The sequence below is a fragment of the Vanellus vanellus genome (assembly GCF_965231255.1).
Source record: "Vanellus vanellus genome assembly, chromosome: 2".
Classification (NCBI taxonomy): domain Eukaryota; kingdom Metazoa; phylum Chordata; class Aves; order Charadriiformes; family Charadriidae; genus Vanellus; species Vanellus vanellus.
The window spans coordinates 58757357-58783323 of NC_138906.1; the positions used below are offsets into that span (position 1 = coordinate 58757357).

Consider the following 25967-nt stretch of genomic DNA (forward strand, 5'->3'; position numbering starts at 1 on the left):
GCAACTCTAATAATCCAGGATTTTTCTTCCAGGCACTGCACAAAAAATTGATGGATAAGGCTTACCAACAGAACAACTAAGTGGTGCTAGGCATTATGTGAAAGGGATGATTTTTCCCCGGAATGCCCCGATGGCTTTTGTCAATTCTAATGACTGTTTCTGTTAAGTCTGTTTCTGATTACCACACTTTTTTTGTTTTAAACTGTGAATGTTTAGGAAACAATAGATTGCATATAAAAATGAGTGACAAAATTTAATAAAATGTTGTCCTTACCATCTGTTTTCTTTGATTCATTCCCCACACTAGACTGATCTTTTTTGTCCAACTTATTGTCTTCCTTTAATTCACCTAGAAAAAAAGGAATAAGAAACATTATAAACATTTTAATGCAGACTGCAGTTTATTAATGCCTGTAACTCAATCAAACTGCAACATCCAAAAGAGATGCTCCTTGGGAGAAAAGGTCTGAATTCACAAGGAACTGGATTAACACATTTTTACAGAATAAAGTACCAGACAAAATGTATCCATCTCCTACAGAAGATCAAGTTTTACAATTTACTTTTAAATTTATTCTAATTGTTAACACCTTTTTAAGTGCACATGGAAACTCATACTCCCTGTGGTTGTATGTAGACCATTAAAAACCTGAGCACAACCTTCATTTCAAAATCAGGACTCTGAAACATTTACACTTTTAAAGGACTAAGACCCTGCAAGGCTTCATCATAGGTCTCTGCATTAAAGATGCACCTTAGATATCCCAAACAGTCCTACATAATTTTGTCTTATTTTCTCTTACCAGGTTCTTTTATCCACAGATTCATTCGGCTTGGTCCTTTGATGACAGTATCAGGAAGCAAATAACCATCCTAGCATTGATCACTGGCTTGACAGCTTCTATAGCAAACCAGGAAAGCAAGGCCTTTGGCAGAGCAATGGCTGATGCAGAATGAAAATGGCAGCTTGAGCTGGGGTGTATTTTATGAAGCCAGGAAGGTTAACCACCATCATTCTCATTTTCTGTTCTCCATTAGTCATACAGCAGAGCACATCAGACCTTGCCAGACCATCCCTTCATTGAATAAGAAGGCCAAATGCAAGATCAAATGAAAAACAACTTATAGGAAGAGCTCTAGCAGAACAGACTTTCAGTATACAAACAGCAGCAAAGAAGGTGTCCTTACGTCAGATGTCCAGAGAAGCAACAGCAACCTGCCCAGATGGGAGCAGGCAGCTTGTGAATTTGTGACCCACACCTCAACACGAAGAGCTGTAAAAATCTCACTTCAGAATTTTGTAAATGTGAATTATGTTAAAGTAATGCTTATTTGATTTGTATTACTATTTTTGTTCTTATAACGACTTCACAGCCTCTGGATCAAGATTATAGGTATTATGTGTTAAAGAGGATCTGATCTGCCTTCAAAATAGTCACGGCCAGCGGATACTTATTTTTGGAACAGCTTAAAAAACGAGAAATTGTAGAGAAGCAAGGTCGCACTCTTCCATATTGTACCCCAACCACTATAGTATTTGTTATTTTTGGAAGACAGAGGATTGATCTCTCTCTCCAATTAAGTTTCATCATAGTATAAACGAGGAATGGTTTTCAAATCTTAAAATACTAAACAAGATGGAAAAACATGTCCTGTTCAGTTCTCATTCACAGACAAAACTTTTCATGTTTTTCTTCCTAAGCTCACTGTGTGGGTGAGAGAAAAACAAAAGCAAGATGATACAGGACAAGCAGCAACCTCCTCAGCTGATGGCAATGCCACTGACTTGGTCTCCTTGAAGAGAGAGGTATAAGCAGCTCCAAGCAGGGTTGAGGTGTCTGCTTGACAAAGCTGGCCTCTAAAAAAAGTACACCGTCTTCAGGAAATGAAATGAAAATGTATCTAGCGAAGCACAAAAGTCTTCTCACATTTCCTCCACCATCATACAGCTGATGGTAATGATGAGCTAATAATGCATTATTTGAACATTGCATAAAGAAGTTGCTTGACCCTAAGTGTGCGCAGGAAAAGATGATGAACATCCACACATACGTTACTTCACAGTTTGATCTCTCTCAGAAAGCACACAGGCAGCAAGTGACTGAAAGAGACTTTAAACTCCTCTGACAACACAATTTCTGAACTTTCATTGAATATAACTTATTATGAATCAGGGACTTTTGAGTATTGTAATATCTAGTCTGCCATACCGCCAGCAGCAGAGCAGAACGATGATCATAATGATCTTTTTGAAAAGGATTACAAAGGCAGAGAAATAATAAGGCAAATACTTTATTATGAGATATTAACATATAGGCGTAAAGGAAGCTGTGGTGAACCCAGGGATATGAATGTTAAGATTTCATCAGTCTCCAAAGACGCTGCAGTGATTATACCTCATAAAGGCCTTTTCCCACAAATTAAGGAGCAGAATTTCTTTTCCTGAGGAAGACACTAGTTTTCAGAAATCATTACAATTCCTTTCAAAGCATTTTTGACACCTGCAGCAGAGAGACATTGCAGAAAAAGGTACTGTCAAAATCACTAGGCCACATTTAACCCCCATACTGTTAGAAGCATGTAAAACAAAGAATTTCAGAAAAGTCTGATGCAGTCTAACTGGGATTTCGTATGTCCCCAACCTTTTTGTCTCCTTGAGGGGCCCATTCCTCTTCACACACGTAACACCGGAGAAAAATCCCATACGTAACAGAGCATGACAGCTCGGATCCCCGTAGTCCTTCCGATCTAAAAAAACCCCTAATGATGAAGGGATCACCAGGAAAAGCCAGCAGCCAAGTGAAATACATGAGAATCATATCAGGGATGTTTTAAACAGAATTTCTGCCTCTGCTGCCATTTAAACTCACTGCCTGAGCCCGGGACTTTCAAAGCCTGTATGCTCACTCAGGCTTTTCTACGAGGATGCTTCCAAGTCTGAGTTTTTTGCTGGTTTTAGACTGGCTGATACTAGCCAACTTGGTGACAAGTCACATGTGGGTCTACTGCCATTTTTTGATAATAGCTTCAGGGAGCAGGAGCTGGGGAGGGAAGGACAGTTTGTTTTTTTTAATATTTAGTGCAATTTTCAAACATTGTTTCCACCTTTTTTGGGTGCAAAATGTGATTCTTATTTTAACTTAGTTCTATAGCAAGTTAAAATACTGGAATTAGATTTATGACAAAAAAAAAATCTCCAAAAAAAAGGCTCGTGACTGCCCTAATAAAAAATCTGAGCAAAGGAAGCATAAAGAAAATAACTCTTAAAAGCAGAGGAGGGGAAAAATCCTCTGTCCCAAGACATATTTATATCTGAGACTCAGTTAAAAGATACCTTTAATTGGCCTTAAAAAGAGTTTACGAGCCAACTTTGGCATCTCCTCTGTCAGTTACCCAAGCCATGAAGCTGTTAATTGAACCAAGAATATTTATTTCAGCTCTGTACCATAACAGGCTGCTTCATTCCCATGAGAAAAGTCATTTTTTCCTTTCCTCCCAAAGTGCCCAAGCAAGTATGATGAACCCCATCTTCTATGGAAGAACACCACTTGGGAGTTAATTTACAGTTTCTGATTCCCACATGCAGGTGACTATGCCAATATCCAGGAAGAGGCTCTGGGCCCAGGACATTCTTTTTCAGGACATCAGGTTCCCCCGTCACTGAGGTGAGATACGAGTTTTAGGGCTGGATTTATGTTTCAGGGGAAGAAGAGAACTCACCGTTCTGGACACGCTGTTTCTCTTCTCCCACTGCGTGATGAGAGTCTGTTCCCTTGTCTGTCCTAGGTGCATTTTTCCCTTGACAGGCTTCGTGTTTGTTCATCCCAGTTTGCCAAGTCCCATTTACATTATTCTTATTGGAATCTGCACTTTTGTTTTCCCCAGGATTTGGTTCTTTGCTGTTCTCTGTCTTTGCTGCTGCAGCATCTTCAGCTGGCTTCTTCTCATCCTTTTCATCTGTTTTCTTTTCATCTGTTCCCTGATGAGCATTTTCCTCTGCTTCTTTCTTAGCTTTTTCTTCTGCATCCTCAGCAAAGAGAGAAGCAAAACGAGGAAAAAAATCAAGATTATCAGTCAATTTGACAAGAATGATACAACTCACACATCTAAATCTACTTCAGCTTTTTACATGGAAACAGCTTTTACTTAGATAAATGTAGGAATTGACGTGACAAGGGAAAAAGAGCACAGGAGAACATTTGAGAAAGTATTCTGAAAAAAACACCCCATGTTGGCCTAAATGCATATTATGTGCATGTCCTTTTTTTACCATATATGGTTCACCTTTGAAACTGTGGTTCCTCAAAATTATTAAAAGGCAAATTAAAAAGAGATATTAGCTATTGAAGATTTTAGGTGTGCCAAGGTTATTTTCATTTTTGACACAAAAGAGTCAGTCAAATGACATTCAGTTTATCTCACACCATACCACATAGCTCTTAAGCACATAAAAAGTCTTGGTTTTTCTATATCTACTTTTTTCTCCTCTTGTTTCAGGTTGCTTCCAATGCCAGCTCCCTAATCTCTTCCCTTCCACTTACTGTTATTCTTTCTTTATGGCTCTGTCCTTTCTAGTCCCTGCCTATGGCAGAGGGGTTGGAAGTAGATGTTCTTCAAGCTCCCTTCCAACCTAAACCATTCTATGATTCTTGGCAGACTGATATATTGCTACTAGCACTAGCCCTTCCATCCCAAAAAGTCTTACAGTCAATGACAAATATGCAAAGGTATGAATTCAAAAGTGAGTGTTGAACAACAGCAGCATCTCAAAATACTGTCATTCAGAAAAAAAAATAAATTCACAGAGAAGCCAATTTCCCCCATTCAAGATACTGATCTTGTTCTTATTCAAACCTTAGGACCTGGTGCAACACTTACTTAAAATGTAGGCTGCAAATCACTTTGGCTCCAGATGTTGAGACCACTACATCTTTAGCCCAGGTCAGGTACAGCACACACCCCCCAGACTCAGCTGTAAAGGCTCTGTGTGGCTTCCCGCGTCACACTGGAAAGCAGCACACAACCACAGTCCCTCAAGCGAGCCTTTGAGCTAATAAACACAGCTGGGTGTGGGCAGACTCTGAGCAGAGACTCCCTAATTTTCTCCCCCTTTTCCATGATCAATAGAGACCTAACCTGCAAAAGCAGCTGAGTAGCTCAGCACATACTCAATTTGGAACCTGTGAGCTTATTCAGAGCATATATATACCCATACTGAATCTAAGCATTCAGATGTGACTACCCTATGCCTGTATTCAAGATTTCTGGGTCGACCGTATCCCAGCCTACTCGTTACCCCATTGTGGGCAACCAATTGCACTTTAATTGTGATAGGAATCATGGACGGATCTCCTGTTTTCTGAGAGACTGTGTAAGCTGATGAGCAGAGGAGCAGATCCTACAAAACACTGAATAATGTCTACCTTGGTCCTATGGAAGTATTCTTGACACCCATAGGAAAGGTGTTTTGTTCCTTACAGGAGCAGAGTCTTGGCCAGTGAGTAAAAATTACAAAAGAATTTCCAAGTGTCTTGTCAAATAATTCTTATGAGTGAATGAGAACCAGTTTTGCGAAAAATGAAACAATGCAATACAAGAGAGAAAGGGGAAAAGCCATCTTTTTAAGAAATGTCAATCTATATTTCCTTGCCAGCAGCTAACTAAAGTTAATTAATTTTTAAATTAATAAATTATGCCTCACATGAAAATATAATCAAATTAGATATGAGTCTCCCTCAGTTTATTAATCATTCCTGAAATCTATGGTAGCTTCCACAGATAGCTCAGCTATACATGTTGATATTTTCCCTGGAGTCTCATGGTATATAGAAGGATTCCTCCATTTGAGGATCTGAAAAAAAATGCTTCATTTTGCACCTGAACCACAGGAGAGAAATTTGGCTCAGGAGACTGGGGCTTGCTGCAGCACTTTTGGACGAGTACCTCTTGTTAAAATTAGCGTCAGAAAATACTATATCTAAATATTGCTTTGCACATCAGGGTGTTTGTTTATTCAGTTTTTTAATTTGTAGCTCTTTAATGATGATCCTTTAGGCAAAAAGAGATCAGCAATAAACCCACGTACTTTGCCCACACAGTCCGAGAAATTTTCTATAAATACCACACTCAGGATAAAAACAGCTCACTGATGCTTCTCGGGACAATGCCATTACCAAAGGGAATAGAGTATTCTACAGATAATTTAATAATTTATTTAATAAAAGTAATAGTAGTAGTAGTAGTAATAATAATAATAATAATAATAATAATAATAATGATATATGGGTTTCCTTCCCTTCTGATCCCCACTTGCTATTTATTGTCAATCAACAGTTAAGTGCTTTATCTGTCTTTTCTTAATAATTCTTACTTTCATTGACAGAGCATCTTGGTGCATTGCAAGACACTGGTTTGACGGGGGTCGGCAATTTAAACTCCTGCTGTGTGGCAGGCCCTGCTACATACGGCCGAAAGAGGGAAGGCAGATGGAGGGGGATGCAGAGACTTGCCTGCAAGTCAGGAGCAAGACAGCAGCTGAGCAAAGGTTTTGATGCGAGGGCTCTGGAGTCCAAGAACAGTTCCTTAGTCCCCAGCCCATACAAAGGTATGCTGAGCCACACGTCCGTATAAGTCTTTCAGGATAACAAAATATGTATGCTTGTGCTACTAAATGCACGCAGAAACATAGGAATTATGTGAAAGTCAATGAATTCAGATGAACAGAAGCTGAGACTGCTTTCTGAATCTTTGACTCATAAACCAGGGCCCTGATCCAAGTTATTGGAGATGAAGTTTAGCAAAAACATGAAGTAAATCAACTATTCAGGGCTAAAAGTTGTCAGAAAGATAAAAATTACCTACTCAAGGGCTCCCATGTCTAATAATGCAGACTGCTGAACTCTCTGCTTTCAAGTGATCAACTAACTCTTCCATAGACTACCCTAAGAAGCTGCTAGAAGGATTTTTTTATGAGGTAATTAAAAATAAAAAATTTTCCTCTCCAGCTAAAGTATTAATAACCAAGCACTTATCATCAGGATACCCTGTAAAGAATGGATATGAAATACTGCATCAATACATATTACCCGTAGCGGCACTAGTTAAGCAATGTGTGCACATCCACTTGGATCATAACTTGACATTTACATGTGCACATTTAGAAAAAAGTTTTTATGCAAAGCAGTCACTGCAAGTGGGTATAAAGCACATTTAAAAGTTAAATATCCAGAATCTATTATGATCTTCTTGGTATGTTTGTTTTAGGTGAAATGTAAGATACGTTTTATTTCTTTTGCCACAGGTCTCTTGCATATAGGATTTTTACCTAGTTGATCCATAGTAGACAAGTAAATAAATATGGTACATGTTGAAATGAAATCCTTAAAACTAGTTAACTGTATTGGCTTCATTCACTGAACACTCCTATACTGTGGGACACTGACCATGTTAAATGCTTTGCTTGTTTAATTAGCTTTAATTTATTTGGTCTACAAAGAACCATGAAATAGTAAATACCAATTAAAAAAAAAAGCTAAACAAAGCCCCTGGCAAATAGGAAGATCTTGAATTATGTTTTTGTTTTCATTTTCATGGAATGCCTAGAAAGGCTTTTCCTGAATAGCAAGTTTTAATGACAAAGGAAAATTTGATGTGAATAATAATGCGTACTTTCCTGCACCTTTCGACAGGCCTTTCAGTTGGAGATGAACAATCAGCTTGGGCAAACAGGTGAACTACCCCAAATTTTCCATCAGCCCTGAAGCCAAGGCCACATGATACATTAAATCAAAGTCCTTCCATTTACATGAAATACAACAACTCCATTAAATAAGGGTTTGAGGAACAAGCATTCAGCTCAGAGAAGAAATTACATCACAAACAGTTTCAAGAAGAAAAAAAATGAATCAGTGATACATTCCTCCCTTTTTGGTTCCAACGCTGGTCTAAATCATCCCAGGGCTCAAGGAGACCTTGGGCAATCATCCAGCCCCTGGAAGCAAGGGCCAGTTACACCCAAGTCAATCTCAACAGATGGCTCTCATTAGTTCTGAAAGACCTCCAACAATAGAGATTTGCCAATGTCTAACCTATATAACCAGGTTACAACCAGCTGCTATTTTTTTCTCATTTTAACATCCCAGGGTATTTGAATAAAAAAATAGTTCCCTTATTTTGCAGCTGCAGTAGTCTTCAGATAACTGCTTTCAGCTATAACCCTTCTCAGCTATAAACAACAGTTATCATCATTCGCATTGCTGTACTCTGTATTGTCTGCAACTGGTCCGTATGTTTCCTGAACTGCAGTGGCCAAAACTGGACACAGCACTGCTGTGGGGTACTTGTTACTGCTGGAAAGACAGGAAGAATGCCAGAGGGATCTTAGCTTAGAAGCAAGGTCTGGGGGTTTTTTTGTTTGATTTTTTTTTGGTTGGTTGGTTGGTTGGTTGGTTGGTTGGTTGGTTTGGGGTTTTGGTGTTTTTTTTCCTGTTTTTATACCCCATTAGCATGACAATATTGAACCCTGGTCAACTTGCAGCCAACACAGCCCTCTTTTCTTCTGAAATATTTGCAGTCCCTCCCAGATTCATGACATCGTGAGCATTTGCAGCATAGTTCCCCCCAATTTATTATCCAAGTTGTCACTAGAAATATGAAAACATCCTTTAATCCAGAATATCCTGTCCTTCTCCCCTGAACTATCATCCATGCCTCTTTCAGTCTTAACAGTGAACAACTGATAACCTCTCTATAAATGCTGTTCCAGCTATTTTTGCACCCATCCCGAGTCTGACTCATGATTTTAGAGGACCTCCCTTACAATCTTTTTTTTTCCTCCCATTGTCCACATCCTCTTCATTACGTACACTTACACCACGTAAGAAGAGCACAAGGCACAGATGAGTCACAATATGCCTATCTTTCTGAACTCAGTGTCAGTTGTTGACTTTGAAAAGCAGATCCTTTCCAACTAACAGTGCTTACTTGGAGGATAATTTGATTGAAGAAGAGCTTGAAGAAGAAGAGGTCAAAAGAATTTTTATTCTTTCACTAAGAAGCCTGTCTGTTACCTTTGGTGGCTTGCGCTTTCCATTTCTCCCGGTTCTGCTGCACCACCTCAGTCCAGGTGGCTTTAAAACATTTGAAGTCCACAGTGAGTATGGAGCAGTTGAGTGAGGCACTTCCTTCGGACCCAGTGCTCTTGACACTTGATCTTTTAACTTCGGAGGGACTAATGCTATTCAGACTGTGACACAAGATCACAAAATATAGAAGAAATCAGTATCCTGTACACCCAAATACAGCTAAGAAGAAACAATGCCTGCAAGTCTAGAAAACTTAACAGAGTCAACCAGGAAAAACAAAAACTAAGCTTGAATCCCTCATCCTCCCCTCCTTCCCACCCCAGGGCAACCGATGTTAAAGCAAATGGCACAACCTAAGCCAGTATTAGGAACAAAGGGCAGCTTTTCCCTGCTTATTTTTTCGTATCCATAGTCCCTAAGAAATAGAATCAGTCAAAGTGTTGCCATTACCTTTGTTTTCCATCTTCACTCCCTAAATATTTATTGGAAAGTCAGACTATTCTAGAAATCAAATATGTCAAAGGAGGAACCTCCTAAAATTCACCAATGAGAGCACAGGACAGGAGGTCAACCTGTATCCAGGGCTTGGTGACCTCAGCTGAAGCTGAAATCAGGCACTCACTTCAGTTACAGACCCTACAGTAGTTTTTCAAGGATGGACACTTCATCGTGCACATTTTAATAAAGGCAGCAAGCTAATTGATGAAGATATTAGTGCTTGCTCTTTGTGTAACAGCCCAAGAGTAAAGAAGTCACCTGGGAGACGGGATCTGACTTGGTAGCCCTACTCTAGGGAGCGCTAGACACGAGGCATTTGAATCCCAAGACACGCCCTGCCCATGGAACTACTGGAAGAGTAGTTTCTCTACAACAGCAGAGCAGGTTGAATGGGCAAAGACTCCTTACACCCAAACTCCAGGCGAATTCTCTATGGAGAATTCACATTTGCATAGCTCTAAATACTGTCGCTAAAGTGTGCTTATACTTCCCAGTCGTCTTTTCAATCCCATTTATACTTCTAGATAGGTAGATACGAGTGCCTCCCAATGACTCCGTCTACCTTCTCTTTGACATTAGTGACTGAGAGAGCACTGAAGTTCACCTGACTGCACGCCTACAACCATTTGTGCTCACCGCCTTTGGAGGCATGGCTCAGGTTCATGCCAGCCTCCTTCTTTGCCCTCCCCTGGGCTGAAGTTTCCCTGCAACAAAGTCACGTCACAAGGTGAGCTGCAGTGTCAGCAACATGGATACAGTGCTTTAAGCCACATGGAAGACATATGCTGTGGTGGGGAAACTGGGGGAGTTGGGCGCAATGGCAGCATATGCAGAGCGAAGGGAGAGGGCACGTGGTTATTCACCTGGAACGCCTGAACCCAGACATGCCAGAGCGGGAAGCTTCATCGATGAGTGGAGTCACAATCTTCTCGGTCATGTCGGTCAGCACAGTAAAAGTGGGTTCCACGATGAAATCAATGAAACCTGAGCAGAAACACAAGCAGAGTCAAGCAGGCAAGAGGAGGATTTATGTGGAGTCATTGTTTCAGTGATTGCAGACAACGACGCTGTAAAAGACAGAGTAAAAAAATTATACTTTGAAAGAGGGATCGGCAAATACCAGAAAGGGAAAACAGCGTTATACATTAATCCCTGATCCTAGAGCCTGGATATAGCACGCAATAAAAGGTACCTACTTAAACATTGAAGAGAAACTGTGGCAAATCAGAACATAAACAGATGCATCAGAACTTGTTTTATACGCGGAGTCTGATATTTAAGCCAAATTCCTAGCGGATTTGGATAAAACCCAGTTTCAAAGATGAACTCTCTAAAAGCAGAAAATTAATATAACAGTAATAATACCAGTAAGCTTTGCTGGTGTGGAGTTACATGCAAGCCTCCCTTACTGCGTATCAGTGGTTGCTGTGAATATTCTCTCCTCAGTGCTCAGCCAGCTTGTTCTTGTTGATAATAAAACAGACTTAGAGGCTTTCCCCCCATTTTTTAATATAAGGAAAGGAAAAAAATAAAGAGCTAAATAATTTCTACTTCAGTATACAGTTTGGCAGAGATGAATACGTCTCTGATCTGAATGTTGGGAAGGGCAGACTGAAGGGCCCTGTGGACATAAGCTTATGAGATGAAGGAAAATCCAAGTTGCATGGAAAAAATGTGCGAGTGAGGAGCTTACAGTACCTTACACCTTCCCCTAAATTCTCACCTGGGGCAAGAGCTATTTCGTAAGTTCATTTTAGCACTTCACTTGGCAAATTTCTTAAATGCTGCAGGTAGCCAAGAAAGCAATGAAGTCCTTAATTCCTCCTAAGGCACATCGCAATTCAGGTCTTTCCCTACTGTTACAATTTTTAAAGATTTGGTAATTATCAACTATTAATTATACATTCATAGTATTATCATTTCTCTGACTGGGTCACACTACATTTCTACAACAGACCCTGGTGATTCTAGGTGATAAGAGAACAATAAAAGGAGAAGAGACCCCATGGGCCAGGCACCTGAATTCACAGATGCCTTGATCCACAGCTTGAGTGCAAAGCAGTTAAGCATCCTTCTAATCCCATTTCCCTCCCTTGATTTTTGCTAAATTTCTAAAAGGATGGGTAATTAAGTGTATTTTCATGCCTAGCCAAATTAAAAACGTTACTTGGAAGTTCTCAGAATTTCATACTAGCACTCTGTAAATACGCATTCAGTCTTATCCAAACATCTGAATCATGTGCCTTCATAACACTGAGACGGTCTTATCTATTCAAATTTAGGGAAAAAAGAACTCCCTTCCTCCCAGGGAGTTAATCAGAAATGTATGCAGTATAAAACCATGACAGGAAATTGTGTGCTAGATCACAACCCAGATAATCTCAGCAAACTTCATACAGTTTTTTAAAACACTGGAAATTGTACTAACTGAGAAGAGTGTTAAGTGTGCCACAGGAATCCTGAGGATAATGAGAACTTGATTTACATACGTGTGTATGTCTGCCTGTCTATATATCTCTTCTATTCCCCTTCACTCAATTTTTTTACCTCTTAATGACCAAAGAAATCCAAGCCATGGTACCTTGTCACTTCTGCTTGGCAGGTAATACCACTGCTGTGTGCTCCATCAACACTAACAACCCTGAGACATGCAAATCTGTCATATTGGATGCATGACTGCGTCACTAACTTCAGCAGCAGGGTGATGGGATCCACTTCCTGAGATACTCAACATTTGCACATAAATACAAGGTCCAATTGTAAGCGTCTAAGAAACAAGTTTTCCCTGGGAGAAGTCTTGCATCTCATCAATAGACAGGCAGAGGTGGCACAAGGGATCACAGGTAAACAAACGCAAGGACCCAGGAGAACTTTTCTTTGATAAGTGGTATTTTTTCCTCTATTCCCTATAACATGAATAAGTTATTCAACTATGTTACCTTAAAATGGGGATTATAATAAAGTTGGGAAACATAATCTGCTATTTCAGAAACAAAGCTTAGGACTTTACTAGTAATTATGTAACTTATGCCGTATTCCAATGGGCCTCCCCCCTCCGCCATGTTCTCTCCCTCTTACGTAAAGACACTGTGATTTAAACATGGTGATTTAGATTGCTAATTAAAACCCCTGAATATCAAATAATGAAACTGGGTTTTAAAACCTAGTGATGCTAATGATCGTTTTATCATCCTTTTTCTTCTTCAATAGAATGAATGCGGCAAATATTTCTGTACCCCAGTGACTAAGATGATTTTACCAATTAACACTGCACGCTGGGGGTAGATTCCAGGCGCATGCCTAGTGTTCATTCACTCCACCTGAGAACATCACCATGGCAAACACTGCCTAGAGGACAGTTTCCCTAAAGCCCACCACCACAAGAAAAGAAAAAAAAAAAAAAAGACAGAAAAAAGAATCATCAGCTTGCATTCATCAGCCTTTATCCAATGTTTTCTGAAGCCGTAATTTTCTTTCTTGCCAGCCAAAGGACAAAAATAAAAGGATGGTGCTACATTTATCAGCTGCAAAAGTGGGCTATGACAACAAAGGCTGATCTCCAGTCAAACAAGCTTCCTACAGTCTGAGACAAACAGAGAAGCTTTAACTCCTGATATTCTTGTAGGGAAATACAAATTTTGGCCTGGTTTTCTTTGCAGTTTGTTTGTCTCCCCCACTCTGATATGCAGACTGATTTCTGGACATGAACCTCTCCTGATTTCTGTACTTCACTATAGTACAGAAGTATTTACCACACTCATTCTGTTGAAGAAGAAAAAGGATGATAAATGGGTCATTAGCATTAAGATTAATAGGTTTTAAAACCGAGGTTCATTGTTTGATAGTCAGGTTTTTTTAATTATCAATTTAAAATCTGAACAATTTCTTCACAAACTGAAGCGAAAGGAGAGAGAGACATTCTTTCTTTTGAGGAAGTTTTTACTGTTAGATTGCTTCATTTCTGTGGAAAAAGTCGGTACTGCAAAACCTTCAGTCTGCATTGGTGAAAATCTTTCGTTAATAAAATGCTTGCCCACTGTTGTTGCACCTGCAGTGACCTTAGAGCTGCAAACCTGCAACTACAAACAAGTTGAGCCACCAGAACAGGATTTACAGGCTCTGTCCCTGACAGAACCAAGAGCACAATTTTGTTTCACAAAGGACAGAGGCTTTTATTTGTGGGAACTGATGGCTGCTTGCTGCAGATAATAAGCACAATTTGGAATTCAGTAAGAACTTACTTTTGCAAAGAAATGTAGTAATTACTATTCCAGGGAACAATTTGTTAAGGCTATTAATCAGGTGAATAAATGAATGGGAACAAACTATTTGTCTGAGAATCTAGCCTTCAACTTTGAAAGCCTTACCTCAGCAGATAGCCAAAAAATAAGAAGTTTTGATTTAACAAAGGAGATGTTACAGAAAGACACTGCCAATATGTGCAGCAGACTGAGAAATGAAAATTTTATAATGTTAGAAGGCAAGATTTATAGAGTAGCCTATTAATGTCAGTGGATTAATAAACTGCACAAATCGAATATAATGACATATAGTATATGACTAAATAAGGCTGCCTTTGCATACTGATGAGCGTCTCTTTTATAAGGTGGAATTGTGTTGGTGATGGCTTAATCCACCATTAATTTTGCAGTGCTTGACACGAGGGGCATCTGTGCAGAAGTCTCTTGGCTCTCCTCGCCTTCCTGAGCAAAGGAGCACAAAAAAGGAGGACAAGGAAAACAGGTTTCCAAGAACACACAACCCTAAGTAGAGGGACCCTGTGGGAAGCACAACTCTTCTTCCCTGTAAGGAGTGAGGGACATAACTGAAAGCTGATAGAAGGGATGTGAAAGAGAAGTCTCTACTTGTGCTTCCCTCCACACCAGCCGGAGAGTGAGATTTATCTTCTCCCACAGCACAGCAGCAGGTGTAGTCTGCCCAGGAGTCCTCAACGTGGGTTTTAGCTGAGACTGCACCACTTCAAGTTAGCTGCTGCTTCCCTCCACCAAGCTGCTGGCAGAACACAAATGTCCGCAGCAGTTGCAGTGTGCTCTACACACATTCCCACTCTTCTGGGTTACCGTTGCAGAGAAGTAAACACTACAAGTCTGGCAACCAGGTCAGGCTTGCATAGGGCTTTTCAAGTTCAGATTCTTGGCTGAACTGTCTAAACTTCCAAAGCCAGAAAAATCTGGGATGGGGTCCCTTGGAGAAGGGCTTGCCTAACAGGAACAATGAAATCATTTTAATCAGAAACGGCCACAGATATGAATCTGAACTTTCCTAGGTTCAGGGATATCTTTGTCTTGTTCTTTGAGAGAAATTTCATACCTCAAATTTTTTGTTTGTTTTCCTTTAACATATTCTCTCTCTTTCTCTTTCTGGACTCAGTTCCCTCATTTTTAGGGTCCGTGTTATCTCTCTTTTGTTATTCCATTTGGCACTCTATTCTCCAGTCGAGGTTAGATCACATTCTTCTGTCTACTTCACTTGCTTCCTAGGTATAAAAATCCACCCACAAATCCACCTTTTCCATTGTCCTTTTTTGCCCCCAGCCTCCTGAACAATTTTACTTCAATTAGCCCCTCTTGTTTTCTCACTGAATACCAGGCTAGTTGCCTCATCCTTCTACTTTTTCACTCAATAACTGGAGGAGAGGCAGAGAAAGTGCTGTTGGTGAGTCTGTAAAAAGATCTCTGTTTCTAAATGAGTGGAGCAGAAAAAGGTTTGCTATTTGCTTGGCTTCAATGAAAAATATTGATTGGCTTGAACCACTGTGAGGGAAAGGGTGGGAGGAATAAATGGAAAAACACACAATAGGTTTTCCCCAGGTCATCAAAGGGACTGACATTACATTTTCATATCCACCAATGATATTCATATCCCAACACATTGCTGTATGCGTCTCATCTTCACAGCTTGAAAAAACCATGGAGCCGTGTCATAACCAGACACTGTAGTCATCTCTGCAAACACATCAGAGGTTACTTGGTTACTGCATGGAACCTCCACCATAAATTTAATGGCTCCTCAGCTTTGAATTGTTGATCTGGAGAAAATAATGCCATTATGCCTTATTTCCTGTCTTTAACATAGTTCCAAATGATGAGAGAACACCATGATCTTAGCGCCACAGAGAGGAGCAAGTTTTGCTTTTAAGATGTTACTTGCATGGACCAAAAAGGACATACCTATTTGAGACTGAGCAACCATAGTAGACTTGCGATCACACAGTGGAGAGAAGGGAAGCCCAAGTTCTGCTTCTTTGTCACCCTGGAGAAACAGAATTGAGAAGAAATTAGAAAAAGACAGGACACATTGCACTTTGATATTTTAGGTCACAATTGTAAAAGCCTCTCATTTTACTTTCTTTAATTAAGTTTTGATTTTTAATTTGTTTTGTTTTGTTTTAACACAAATTTTGAGAATTTGAGTCTGGGTGGAAAAGCTGTAGTCCGAGCAGAAGTTGGTGAATTAAGCACTTCGATTCCAGGGAATCTTTCCTTAGAGCTTCCCCTGCCTGCTTGTTACTTCCATGCACCAACTGAAAACCCACTTCAGCACAAGAATGCTTCTCATTGCAGTTCTCCAGAGAACCCAGCAGAACTCAGTTCTCAGAGCAAACCTTTCAAGAGAAAACATCAGTGTCAGGACTGATTTTTCAGGGCTTGCATTTCTTTGCATGTCTTTTTCAGTCTTTCAGATAAGGAATTCACAGGTCATGGCTGGCCAGATGCAGATTACTTTTTTCTTTCAAAGGAAACACTGACATTGTCAACATTTTATATAAGCGCTTAAGTACAAAAATCCAAACACACCTTCCACCCCTCAGAACTGAAAGTCCTTTTCTAACATCACAAGATGGTGAAGAAGATCAAGTGATCTTTTTTTTCCAGTCTTTCAAGCTACATATTCTCAAAAAGCCCTTTAACTTCATTCAGTCACTCTATAACATATTGCTTTATGCTGAGAAGATATATAGGATGACATAGTTGCAATATTCGTCACTGAACATTCAAATTTAAATAGCCCATTAACTATAATATAGAATCAATTCCTTAAATCAGCAGCTTACTTTAACTGTGCTGAACTTCTTGTCAGTATTCTGGCTAATGTCAAATGGAAGCTAAAAGAGCCAGTAAACTAACCAGAGAAAAACTTCTATGGGCATAAGAAAACTTGAATTCTTCTTCTTTTTGTTAATATAACATACATGAAATGTGGGCACAAGTCCTCTTAAGAGTTTTGGGTGGAACAACAAGCAATAGTATTCTTCTACTGCAGAACAATTCTGCTTTATGTTAGGAGTCTGATATACAAACATCAGGGTAAAACAGAAACCAAACACAGAAATATTTCCAATTAACATTCCTTTACTCTTTCTGCTGCATCTCTCAGGAAAAACATCTCTCAATGCCAGCTCTTACCTAATCATGATTCTTCTCTTACTCCTTATGCCTCTGAAAAACCCCAGCACCCAATTCTCTTTAGGAAGGAACCCCTAACTGCCTTTCTGACTGCTCGGAAGGATAGTGGACTTCTTCTAAGCTGTTTGGGCAGCTCCCTTATAGTTAGCTAAGGTACAATAGTAAAAAAAAATTAATTCATGCAAGATGTCAGCTTTGAAAGATGCTCACCATATCTGCTGAACATAAAAAAAACAGTACTGTACTCAGACGCATCATTCACACCTACAGCATGGTTACTTGGTGTAGGAAGACCTGTGTCACATCACAAAATACTTGGAAACCAATAGGGCTGGGGACCTATACTGATATAGGTTAAGTCAGGCTTTATGGCCCTGCAGAGCATGTAACAGAAAGGAGAGGAGAGGGTCTGCAGGTGAAGAGCATAAGGAAATAAATACCTAATCTGGGGCCAGCCCAGTTTCTTATCACCATGGACCCCACAGGCTAGTGGTACTTTTTAGCTTGTGAGAAGAGTGCGTGTTGTTTTTCTGCTGTCAGGTAGGGATGTATTTATTGATCTAGTACTAAATAACTTCAGTGAGCACAAGTCTATGCTTTGTGGTAAGCTTAAGGGTTTTCCTGAAGATGCAATTAATACTGCATCTGAATTTGGAACCAGAACGCACATTTTATATAAAGCTAAAAGTGGAGGCATTTGCATTCAAAACTAAAGTAGGATTTCTTGGCTGAACTTAAATTATTCTTATGAAGACATAAAGCAATAATTTTTTCTTCATTACATGTATAAAACAGACCAAAACTTAGGCTTTTTGTGGTCTCATATCTAGCTAATTTTAATTCCTTCACCAGTCTTTAGGGGATTGAGCAGTGGTGTATTTTAACACATCTAGCACAAGTTGGGGCTAGAAAAGCATAAACACGCACAGAGTTTTCCCTAAAACGTATGTGAAAGTCATTCTACTTGCATCGGCCTCCTGTGCGACAACACAGAGACAGCTGCAGGTATGATGGACCTGCTTCCACATAGTAAACCCATTCTTGGTTTGAAAAACAAATTAAAGAATTCATTTCAAAGCAAATTCTTGCAATGTCCTTATTACAAAGAGATTCCCACAATGGCTTTAAAAACAGATAACATTTAAAAAAATTGTTAGAACTTTTTAAAAAGTGTCATATATTTTTCTTTTTTGCATTCAGATTTACTATATTAAGTTATTGAACTTTGGAGGGAAACTAAGCACTTCATTTTCTACTTACTTTAGCAATTCATATTGGTGAAAAGTATCCTGAACACTCCTAAGTGTTCTGTTTACTTTTTTTCTTTTAAGGCAACTCTTTAAATGCTTTTAATTAGTCACTTGGGGAGCTTATAGCTATCATGCAGAGCTTAATGATTTGTCTAGATTTGTGGGTCTGTCAACAGGTGGCCCACTAGATCAGTTCACTTCATCTAAAGTAACAGTAATGCATTTTTCACATCTACCTCAACAATAAGTACAGTTCTATGAAGTACCACTACCTAAATCTGTTTTCTATGTTTCTACAGCTAAGGAGAATGTCACATATTCTGTATTTTGCTAATTTGAAACACATATTAGCTTCCCAAATTAGATTTCTACTATGTAGATAACGTCTGTATCTATAGCTAGTGTATCCGACACTAACTTCCCAAGAGGCATAATAGCCAGTGCTACCGGTGCCAGATGAGAAAGCTTCATATCTTTTAGGACGCTCTTGAGAAAATCAGCAAAGAAGGAAAAGATGTGTGTTTATATTTTCCTACTTCCTTGCCCAATCCTAGACACTCTGTGCTGCAGAAATGCAGAGGAACTTCCGTAGCTTTACCTGTCTGAAGAACTCCTCTAGCAGAGACATGGTCCAGCGATGATGGAGATCCCAGGCCTTGGCTGGATGACTGATATCTGCTGTATGCAACAACAGTGATAAGGCTTTCGGCTTGTCAATTCTGAAAACCCAAAGGATCAAACAAATTAATTGTCTGCTCTTGCAGTGGAAAATGACAAAAATCTCTCATAAGCAGGGAAATGAGGTCATTAGAACCTTTGGCCAGGATATTAATGGAATGATTTCTGTGTTCATAAAATCAGACAACTATGAAAGATTGTCTAATTTCTCCAACATACACTATTCCTGTTGTAAAAGAGACATTTAGAAGTGCAAAAAGAAGCTTTGCTCAGCCTTGCTGAGCTCCTCTCCAGGCTTGTTTGTCTGCACGAGCAGGCTTGAAGAGCTGCTGTGTTCCTCATTTCAGCTGGGCTGCATCTTATGCAGCTCAGAAGAGAAGTTGGCCCCTACCACCTTACTGTAGTAAATAGTTAGGATCTGATCTCAAGGGCACTGATGAGTCTGCACAGTAACTGATAAATGTTTCACTATTAGAAAACCAGTGCGGTGTCAGAAGGTGATCCTTGCATTTGGTTCCACAGAACAGAAAAAAGCTCGCAATTTCTTAAAATCATAATCTGAGAGGCTAGCCCAGGAACCCAGTAAATAATGCTTTCTTGGGATGGGTAGTCTCAGTTTCTAATTCCAGCTATTGACTGTCTGAAATAGCTGGAAGAGTTGCAGCTTCTGAGAGGAGCAAGGGGCTAGCCACACTGGTCTGCTACAGATGTAATTCTGGGTGGCTCTGGACAGACCTGTCCAGGGCGAAAAAAAGACCATCACTCAAAGCTTTCTGCAGTATAAAAGTAATTTTATGGAGAAGAGCTGTGGACAAAATATTACAGCTCCCAGTGGCATACTGGGAAGAAGAAAAGGCCTTCTCCATACTGCTCCATCTGTTATCTTCTAGTCCTTCCCTTAGTGGATCTCAAGCTGTGTTCATCTGTCCTCTGGTTATGGAGCAGGCCCATTGCAGAGGTGGCAGCTGATACCATCTGCGAAGGGCAATTCATAAGTTGTGTTCTGCAGATCTTATAACCTTGAGTCGTACTCAAGCTGTAGAGGTCTCTCAGCTGGATCATGTCCTTGATGTTACCCTGATATGCAAAGGGAAATGCCCAGGGAGGCTCATCCCAACATGGTGACCTTTGCAAGCTTTGGTCCACCAGCACAGAATAGGGATGTGTGTATAGCGAATTCATTCAAAATTCAACAGCAGAAAGAGAATCAATGTGGACATTAAAGAGAGTGAGGGCCTCCAGAGAGGAGCTTTTGAAGTCAAACACAATGGTAAAGCACCAGCTGAAATGCAGCCCCTCAGTGCACAGTGTTGTGAAGTGACTCACCCTTCTGGCTGCTGTAAAGCATTCTTCATGGCTTTGATTTGCTGGAAGTGACAGGACATATCGGTGGCCAACACCATCTCAATCACTAGAGCTCTGAATTCCCTTTTGGATGACATCGTGAGGAGAGGAGCAAGGAAAGAGAAACAGAAAAAACATAATAAGACACTCTCCAGTTTCTTTTGTTGTCTGCCTGCAAATTATTATGTCACTCTTTCCATTATCCCTCTTTCAGGGATGGGGAAGAGGATGAATGATTTTCTACACACACAGGAGTGGGAGGGCTGGAAATTAAGCCAGGTGGCTAATCCTTGCTAAGAAAAATCCTAGATGTTGTTTGAAGAGCGTGTTAGTATTAGTACCCCTTTTTCAATTAAGCACAAACCTCCTAAATTGATTTCCTTTATAGGGCATTCTTAGAAGGAAGTAAAAAGACTGTTAAAAAGCCTCAGCATGAATCATGTGAACTTTTGAACCTGAATCTCTATCCAATTGACTAAAACTGGTTTAGCCACATCATTAAAGGAAAACCAGCATATTAAAAAAATATCTCCTGGTACATATAACACATATATGCAGTCCAGACCTTTGAGAACCTGAATTACTAATCTGTATTACTTCCCTGATATTATTCACTCAAACTATTCCTGTATTAATTTTTGTTAAGCAAACTTGTTTAGGATCCATTTGAAATTCCTTTGAAGATAATATGGATGTCTTAAAAATTTTAAAATATCAGAACATTCTGACGTACCATATAATACAAATTTATTTTCTCTTTCTCACAGTTCAGCTCTCCACAGGTTAACAGAGGAAGAACATCCCAAGGTTAGCATACCGGCTCAGGATTTGGGAGATTCAGAAATGGGTCAGCTTTCATTTAAAAATAAAAGTTACCATTCTTCTTTTCATGAATGTTTCATGAAGGATGTGGTCTATTTTGAGCATGTATCTTTTAACTCTGGTGGCTGTGCTCAAGTTCCAGCCTCAGGCCACCACTGTGTAGAGACCTAACACTGCTGTACTTACTCTGTCTCATGGGCGGCACATAATGAGTCCCCTGCCAGGAGTTCTGCACACACATGAAGACAGCATCAGCTGGGCTCGCTCTTCCCCCAGTACACCCACCTCTCCCTTCCCACCCTTATGTACAATAAGTTGCATAGCCAACGGCATGCAAGATGATGATATGGTGGCTGAAAAAAAACCTTATTATAAATTATTTTGGGTCTTTTTTTTCACCAGTGCTGGTCAGTTCCCTGGTCTTGTTCATTCCCAGCAGCAGAAACTTGCCAATACAAGCAAGAGAGGCAGGAGAGGAAATCCTGAATGCATAGAAACAAACTTTTACAATAAAGGGGTATAATTATGCTGTGGGAACAATTAGTGTTTGGGATTGTTCCTGGGAAACAGCAGACACTTCACTACATCCTCTGGAGTGCAACTCCATCATAATGGTCTGCATGGGATACTTTGTGCATCGCTTATTACAGCAGGAATACAAAAGCAAAGGGCTCTCAGCTCAGGCAAATGAGTCACTGACTTCAGTGCCAGCTTGTACATATGCTCACAAGCACACAAATTCTAGTTTCCCTGTTATAGATGTAAATCTGGAATATGCACATTCTCTGACCTCTGCACATGTTTCAGAACATCAATTCCTCTGAAACAGAGAGGATAAATACTTCAGAGACGTTAAAAAAGAAAGCATTCTAATACTGAAGAGTGCTTATTTGTCACTTCAAACATCAGGCATCACTACAGCAGGCGACTTTGAAAGGCGTGTAGACATAGATAATTTACTGGGTATAGGTAACACATGAAAGAAAGTCTCAAAAGACATACGCTAGGGGGTGATCGCTTGTGCGTTTGTTGCCAGGTTGAGACGAGGCTGAAACACAGTACAGAGAGAATTGAAGACACATATTTACCCGTTTCTTGGGTTTGCTTCTCAGTCAGATTGCAGCCAGCGATACACACAGCTGTTACATTTTGCTCTGACCAGCTTTAGAGCTTTGTTTCTGCAATTGTCTTCAAAGTCTACACAACACATTATGGTGCTGCAGTTTGCATGCTGCAGAGCAGCCCTGGCTAAACAGTCCCCAGGAACTGCTTGCAAGAGGTGTTTCCACTGACTATATTTAATGATGCTAATAATGCCCAAAAGCATGCTAACGTTTTACATGACATACTTTCAGAGCAATCTGTCTTTAATGTGGGCTAACACCTTTATAGCAGAGAACCATGGCACATAAAAGCAGAGGAAAAGCAAGTCATCTGGCACAGTTTCCTCTTCTTTACCTTCCCAAAAATATACTTTCCCATCTCGAGGAAGAAATGAGGCAAGAGAAGAGGCTCCACTACTTTCAAATGTCTACATGTTGCTGTGAAATTGTGCAAAAGTACAGCACGGAATACAGAGGCTTTATAAATATTGGTTTTGATATATGGTGAAGAGGCCGGCAAAGTCAGCTCTTGCTCCCAGTGTTACCAGTGGGATTATAAAGTCAGAGATCCTACTGGTATGTCTGCGGTATCTTCTTCTCCTTTACTCCCAATGATGCAAAGTCCGTTTGGTATTCTGAAGGAAGTTCATGAAGAACCAGAATTAATTCACTTTAACAAGGTGGTCTGGACACCGGCAGTCTCCAATGGCCTCCAGCGGCTGCCAGTGGTCTCACCACTGGAGACCACTGCAGCCTGTTGGACTCCCCTGGAGCACCACACAGGTTCTGGGGGCCTGGAGGTGGCATTTTGTCAGTTTGAGGATGAGAAAACCAGTAGGGGGTGCCTGTCCTCAGTTAGGTTTTGCCTCCCCTACCAAATTGGTGAGCGAAGAAGCCAGACGCAACCTGGCAGTGTGCAGAGAGCAGCAACAGAACGTCAAAGAAGGTAGATGCCCCATCCCTGGAAACAATCAAGGTGGAGAGACAGTTCTTCCTTTGGAAAAGTAGCAGGAAGTACTTTTGGCAAGATTGGCCAAGAAACAACTAAAAAACCCTGATAAAACCCAATTAAAAAACAACAACAACAACAAAATAAAACCCGAGGAAAAAAAAAATTTAAAAAACAAAAAATGCTCTCCTCTCTTATTGACACTTTTGACACTGCATGTGGACTGCAGTAAGAGCCTCAAACAGCATCGTTAGCCATCAGCTGAACCCTAACTGCAGTGGCTGATCACCACTCTCAAATCTGTCTGCCTTCAATTTCTCTCACCCATCTTCAAACATAGCTCTGTTGTTTGTCTTGACAGACACGGTGGAAATATATTGTGTGCCCAGCATTTTTTGGTTAAGACTTCTATCCATTCCTGTCACTGCTGTCACACATCACCTGTCTGTAGGTTTCTCTGTGTAAGCCACTTCAGCTGGTTTTGCTGCAGAGACTGGATGGAGATCAGCATCTCCAGAGCATGGCTCTTGTCATCCTCAGATAAGTGGAATGAATTGTCCTTTGGAGGTACTGCCTGGCTCCCTTAAGTAAGAAGAAAGCTTAGACAATTTGCTTCTTCACAGTAGGTGAAATGAATTCCAACAAAAGTGAGTTGGCAGAATCAGCCAGGAGATCTGTGGCAGAGCAAAAAACTGAGCTTGGGTTTCTCATTCATCCTCTTTTAGATCGCTGTTTGTGGCAAGAAAAATTAAGCTACATGATAGTGGTCGCTACTGAAAATACTATGGCTCTGCTAGGGCTCAGGAATGGGTTTTCATAGAATCATAGAATGGTTTGGGTTAGAAGGGACCTTCAAGATCATCTAGTTCCAACCCCTCTGCCATGGCCAGGGACACCTTCCACTAGACCACATTGCTCAAAGACTCATCCAACCAGGCCTTGAACACCTCCAGGGATGGGGCATCCACAATTTCCCTGGGCAACCTGTTCCAGTGTCTCACCACCCTCACAGTAAAGAATTTCTTCCTAATTTCTAATCTAAATCTACCCTCTTCCAGTTTAAAACCATTATGCCTCGACCTATCACTACACTATCTGATAAAGAGTCTCTCACCACGTTTCCTGTAGCCCCCCTTTTATTAGCAGAAGGCAGCTATAAGGTCTCTCTGGAGCCTTCTCTTCTCCAGGGTGAACAACACCAGCTCTCTCAGCCTGTCTTCACAGGAGAGGTGCTCCAACCTGCTGATCATCTTCATGGCCCTACTCTGGACTAGCCCCAACAAGTCCATGTACTTCTACTGTTTGGGGCCCCAGAGCTGGATACAGTACTCCAGGTGGGGTCTCAAAAGAGCAGAGTAGAGGGGAAGAATCACTTCCCTTGACCTGCCGGCCACACTTCTGATGCAGCCCAGGATACAGTTGGCTTTCTGGGCTGCGACTGCGCATTGCTGGCTCATGTTGAGCTTCTCATCCACTAACATCCCCAAGTCCTTCTCCTCAGGGCTGCTCTCAAGCCATTTTCTGCCCACCCTGTATTTCTGCATGGGATTGCCCCAACCCATGTGCAGGACCTTGAACCTGGCCTCGTTGAACTTCATGTAGTTCTCATGGGCCCACCTCTCAAGCCTGTCCAGGTCCGTCTCGATGGCATCCCTTCCCTCCAGCATGAAGACTGCTCCACACAGTTTGGTGTTGTCGGCAAACTTGCTGAGGGTGCACTCAATCCCACTGTCCATCTCACTGATAAAGATGTTAAACAGCACCAGTCCCAATACCAACCCCTGAGGAACGTCACCTGTCACTGGTCTCCACTTGTGGCTGGCAGATAGAGCTCAGAGGGTTGTGGTTAGTGGTGCAGTCTAGTTGGAGGTCAGTAGCGAGTGGTGTCCCTCAGGGGTCAGTACTGTTCAATATATTCATCAGTGACCTGCATGAAGGGATAGAGTGTACCCTCAGCAAGTTTGCTGATGACACAAAACTGGGAGGAGTGGCTGACACACCAGAAGGCTGTGCTGCCACACAGTGTGACCTGGACAGGTCGGAGAGTTGGGCAGAGAGAAACCTTATGAAATTCCACAAGGGCAAGCGTAGGGTACTGCACCTGGGGAGGAATAACCCCATGCATCAGTACAGGTTGGGGGCTGACCTGCTGGAAAGCAGCTTTGTGAAAAGGGACGTGTGAGTCCTCACGGACAAGAGGATGACCTCTTGTCATGATGCTGGCTTCAGCAATGTGCTCTGGTGGCCAAGAAGGCCAATAGCACCCTGGGGTGCATCAAGAAGAGTGTGGCCAGCAGGTCGAAGGAGGTCATCCGTCCCCTCTACTCTGCCCTGGTGAGGCCGCATCTGGAGTACTGTGTCCAGTTCTGGGCTCCCCAGTTCAAGAAGGACAGGGAACTGCTGGAGAGGGCCCAGCAAAGGGCTACTAAGATGATTAGGGGATTAGAACATCTCTCATGAGGAAAGGCTGAGGGACTTGGGTCTTTTTAGTCAAGAGAAAAGAAGACTGAGGGGGGATCTTATTAATGCTTCTAAATACTTAAAGGGAGGGTGCCAGGAGCATGGGAACAGTCTTATTTCAGCGGTGCCCAGTGATAGGACAAGAGGTAATGGGCACAAACTTGAATATAGGAAGTTCCATCTAAACATGAGGAGGAACTTCTTTACTTTGAGGGTGGCAGAGCATTGGAACAGGCTGCCCAGAGAGGTTGTGGAGTCTCCCACTCTGGAGACATTCAAAACCCACCCGGATGCCGTCCTGTGCAACCTGCTGTACGTGACCCTGCTCTGGCAGGAGGGTTGGACTAGATGAT

General features: G+C 41.1%; 1 protein-coding gene across 2 annotated transcripts in view; it reads right to left on the minus strand.

Moving 5' to 3' along the window:
- Positions 1-25967, minus strand: part of PDE1C (phosphodiesterase 1C) — a gene marked incomplete at both ends in the record, with an annotated part of 391441 nt that overhangs the window by 101368 nt on the left and 264106 nt on the right. For both annotated transcript variants that reach the window (XM_082479397.1, XM_082479398.1), the window contains 7 exons: positions 275-349; positions 3721-4020; positions 9069-9244; positions 10445-10565; positions 15773-15854; positions 18857-18977; positions 20263-20364. In XM_082479397.1, coding sequence (XP_082335523.1) covers positions 275-349; positions 3721-4020; positions 9069-9244; positions 10445-10565; positions 15773-15854; positions 18857-18977; positions 20263-20364 — 977 coding nt within the window. The remainder of the gene's footprint in view (positions 1-274; positions 350-3720; positions 4021-9068; positions 9245-10444; positions 10566-15772; positions 15855-18856; positions 18978-20262; positions 20365-25967) is intronic.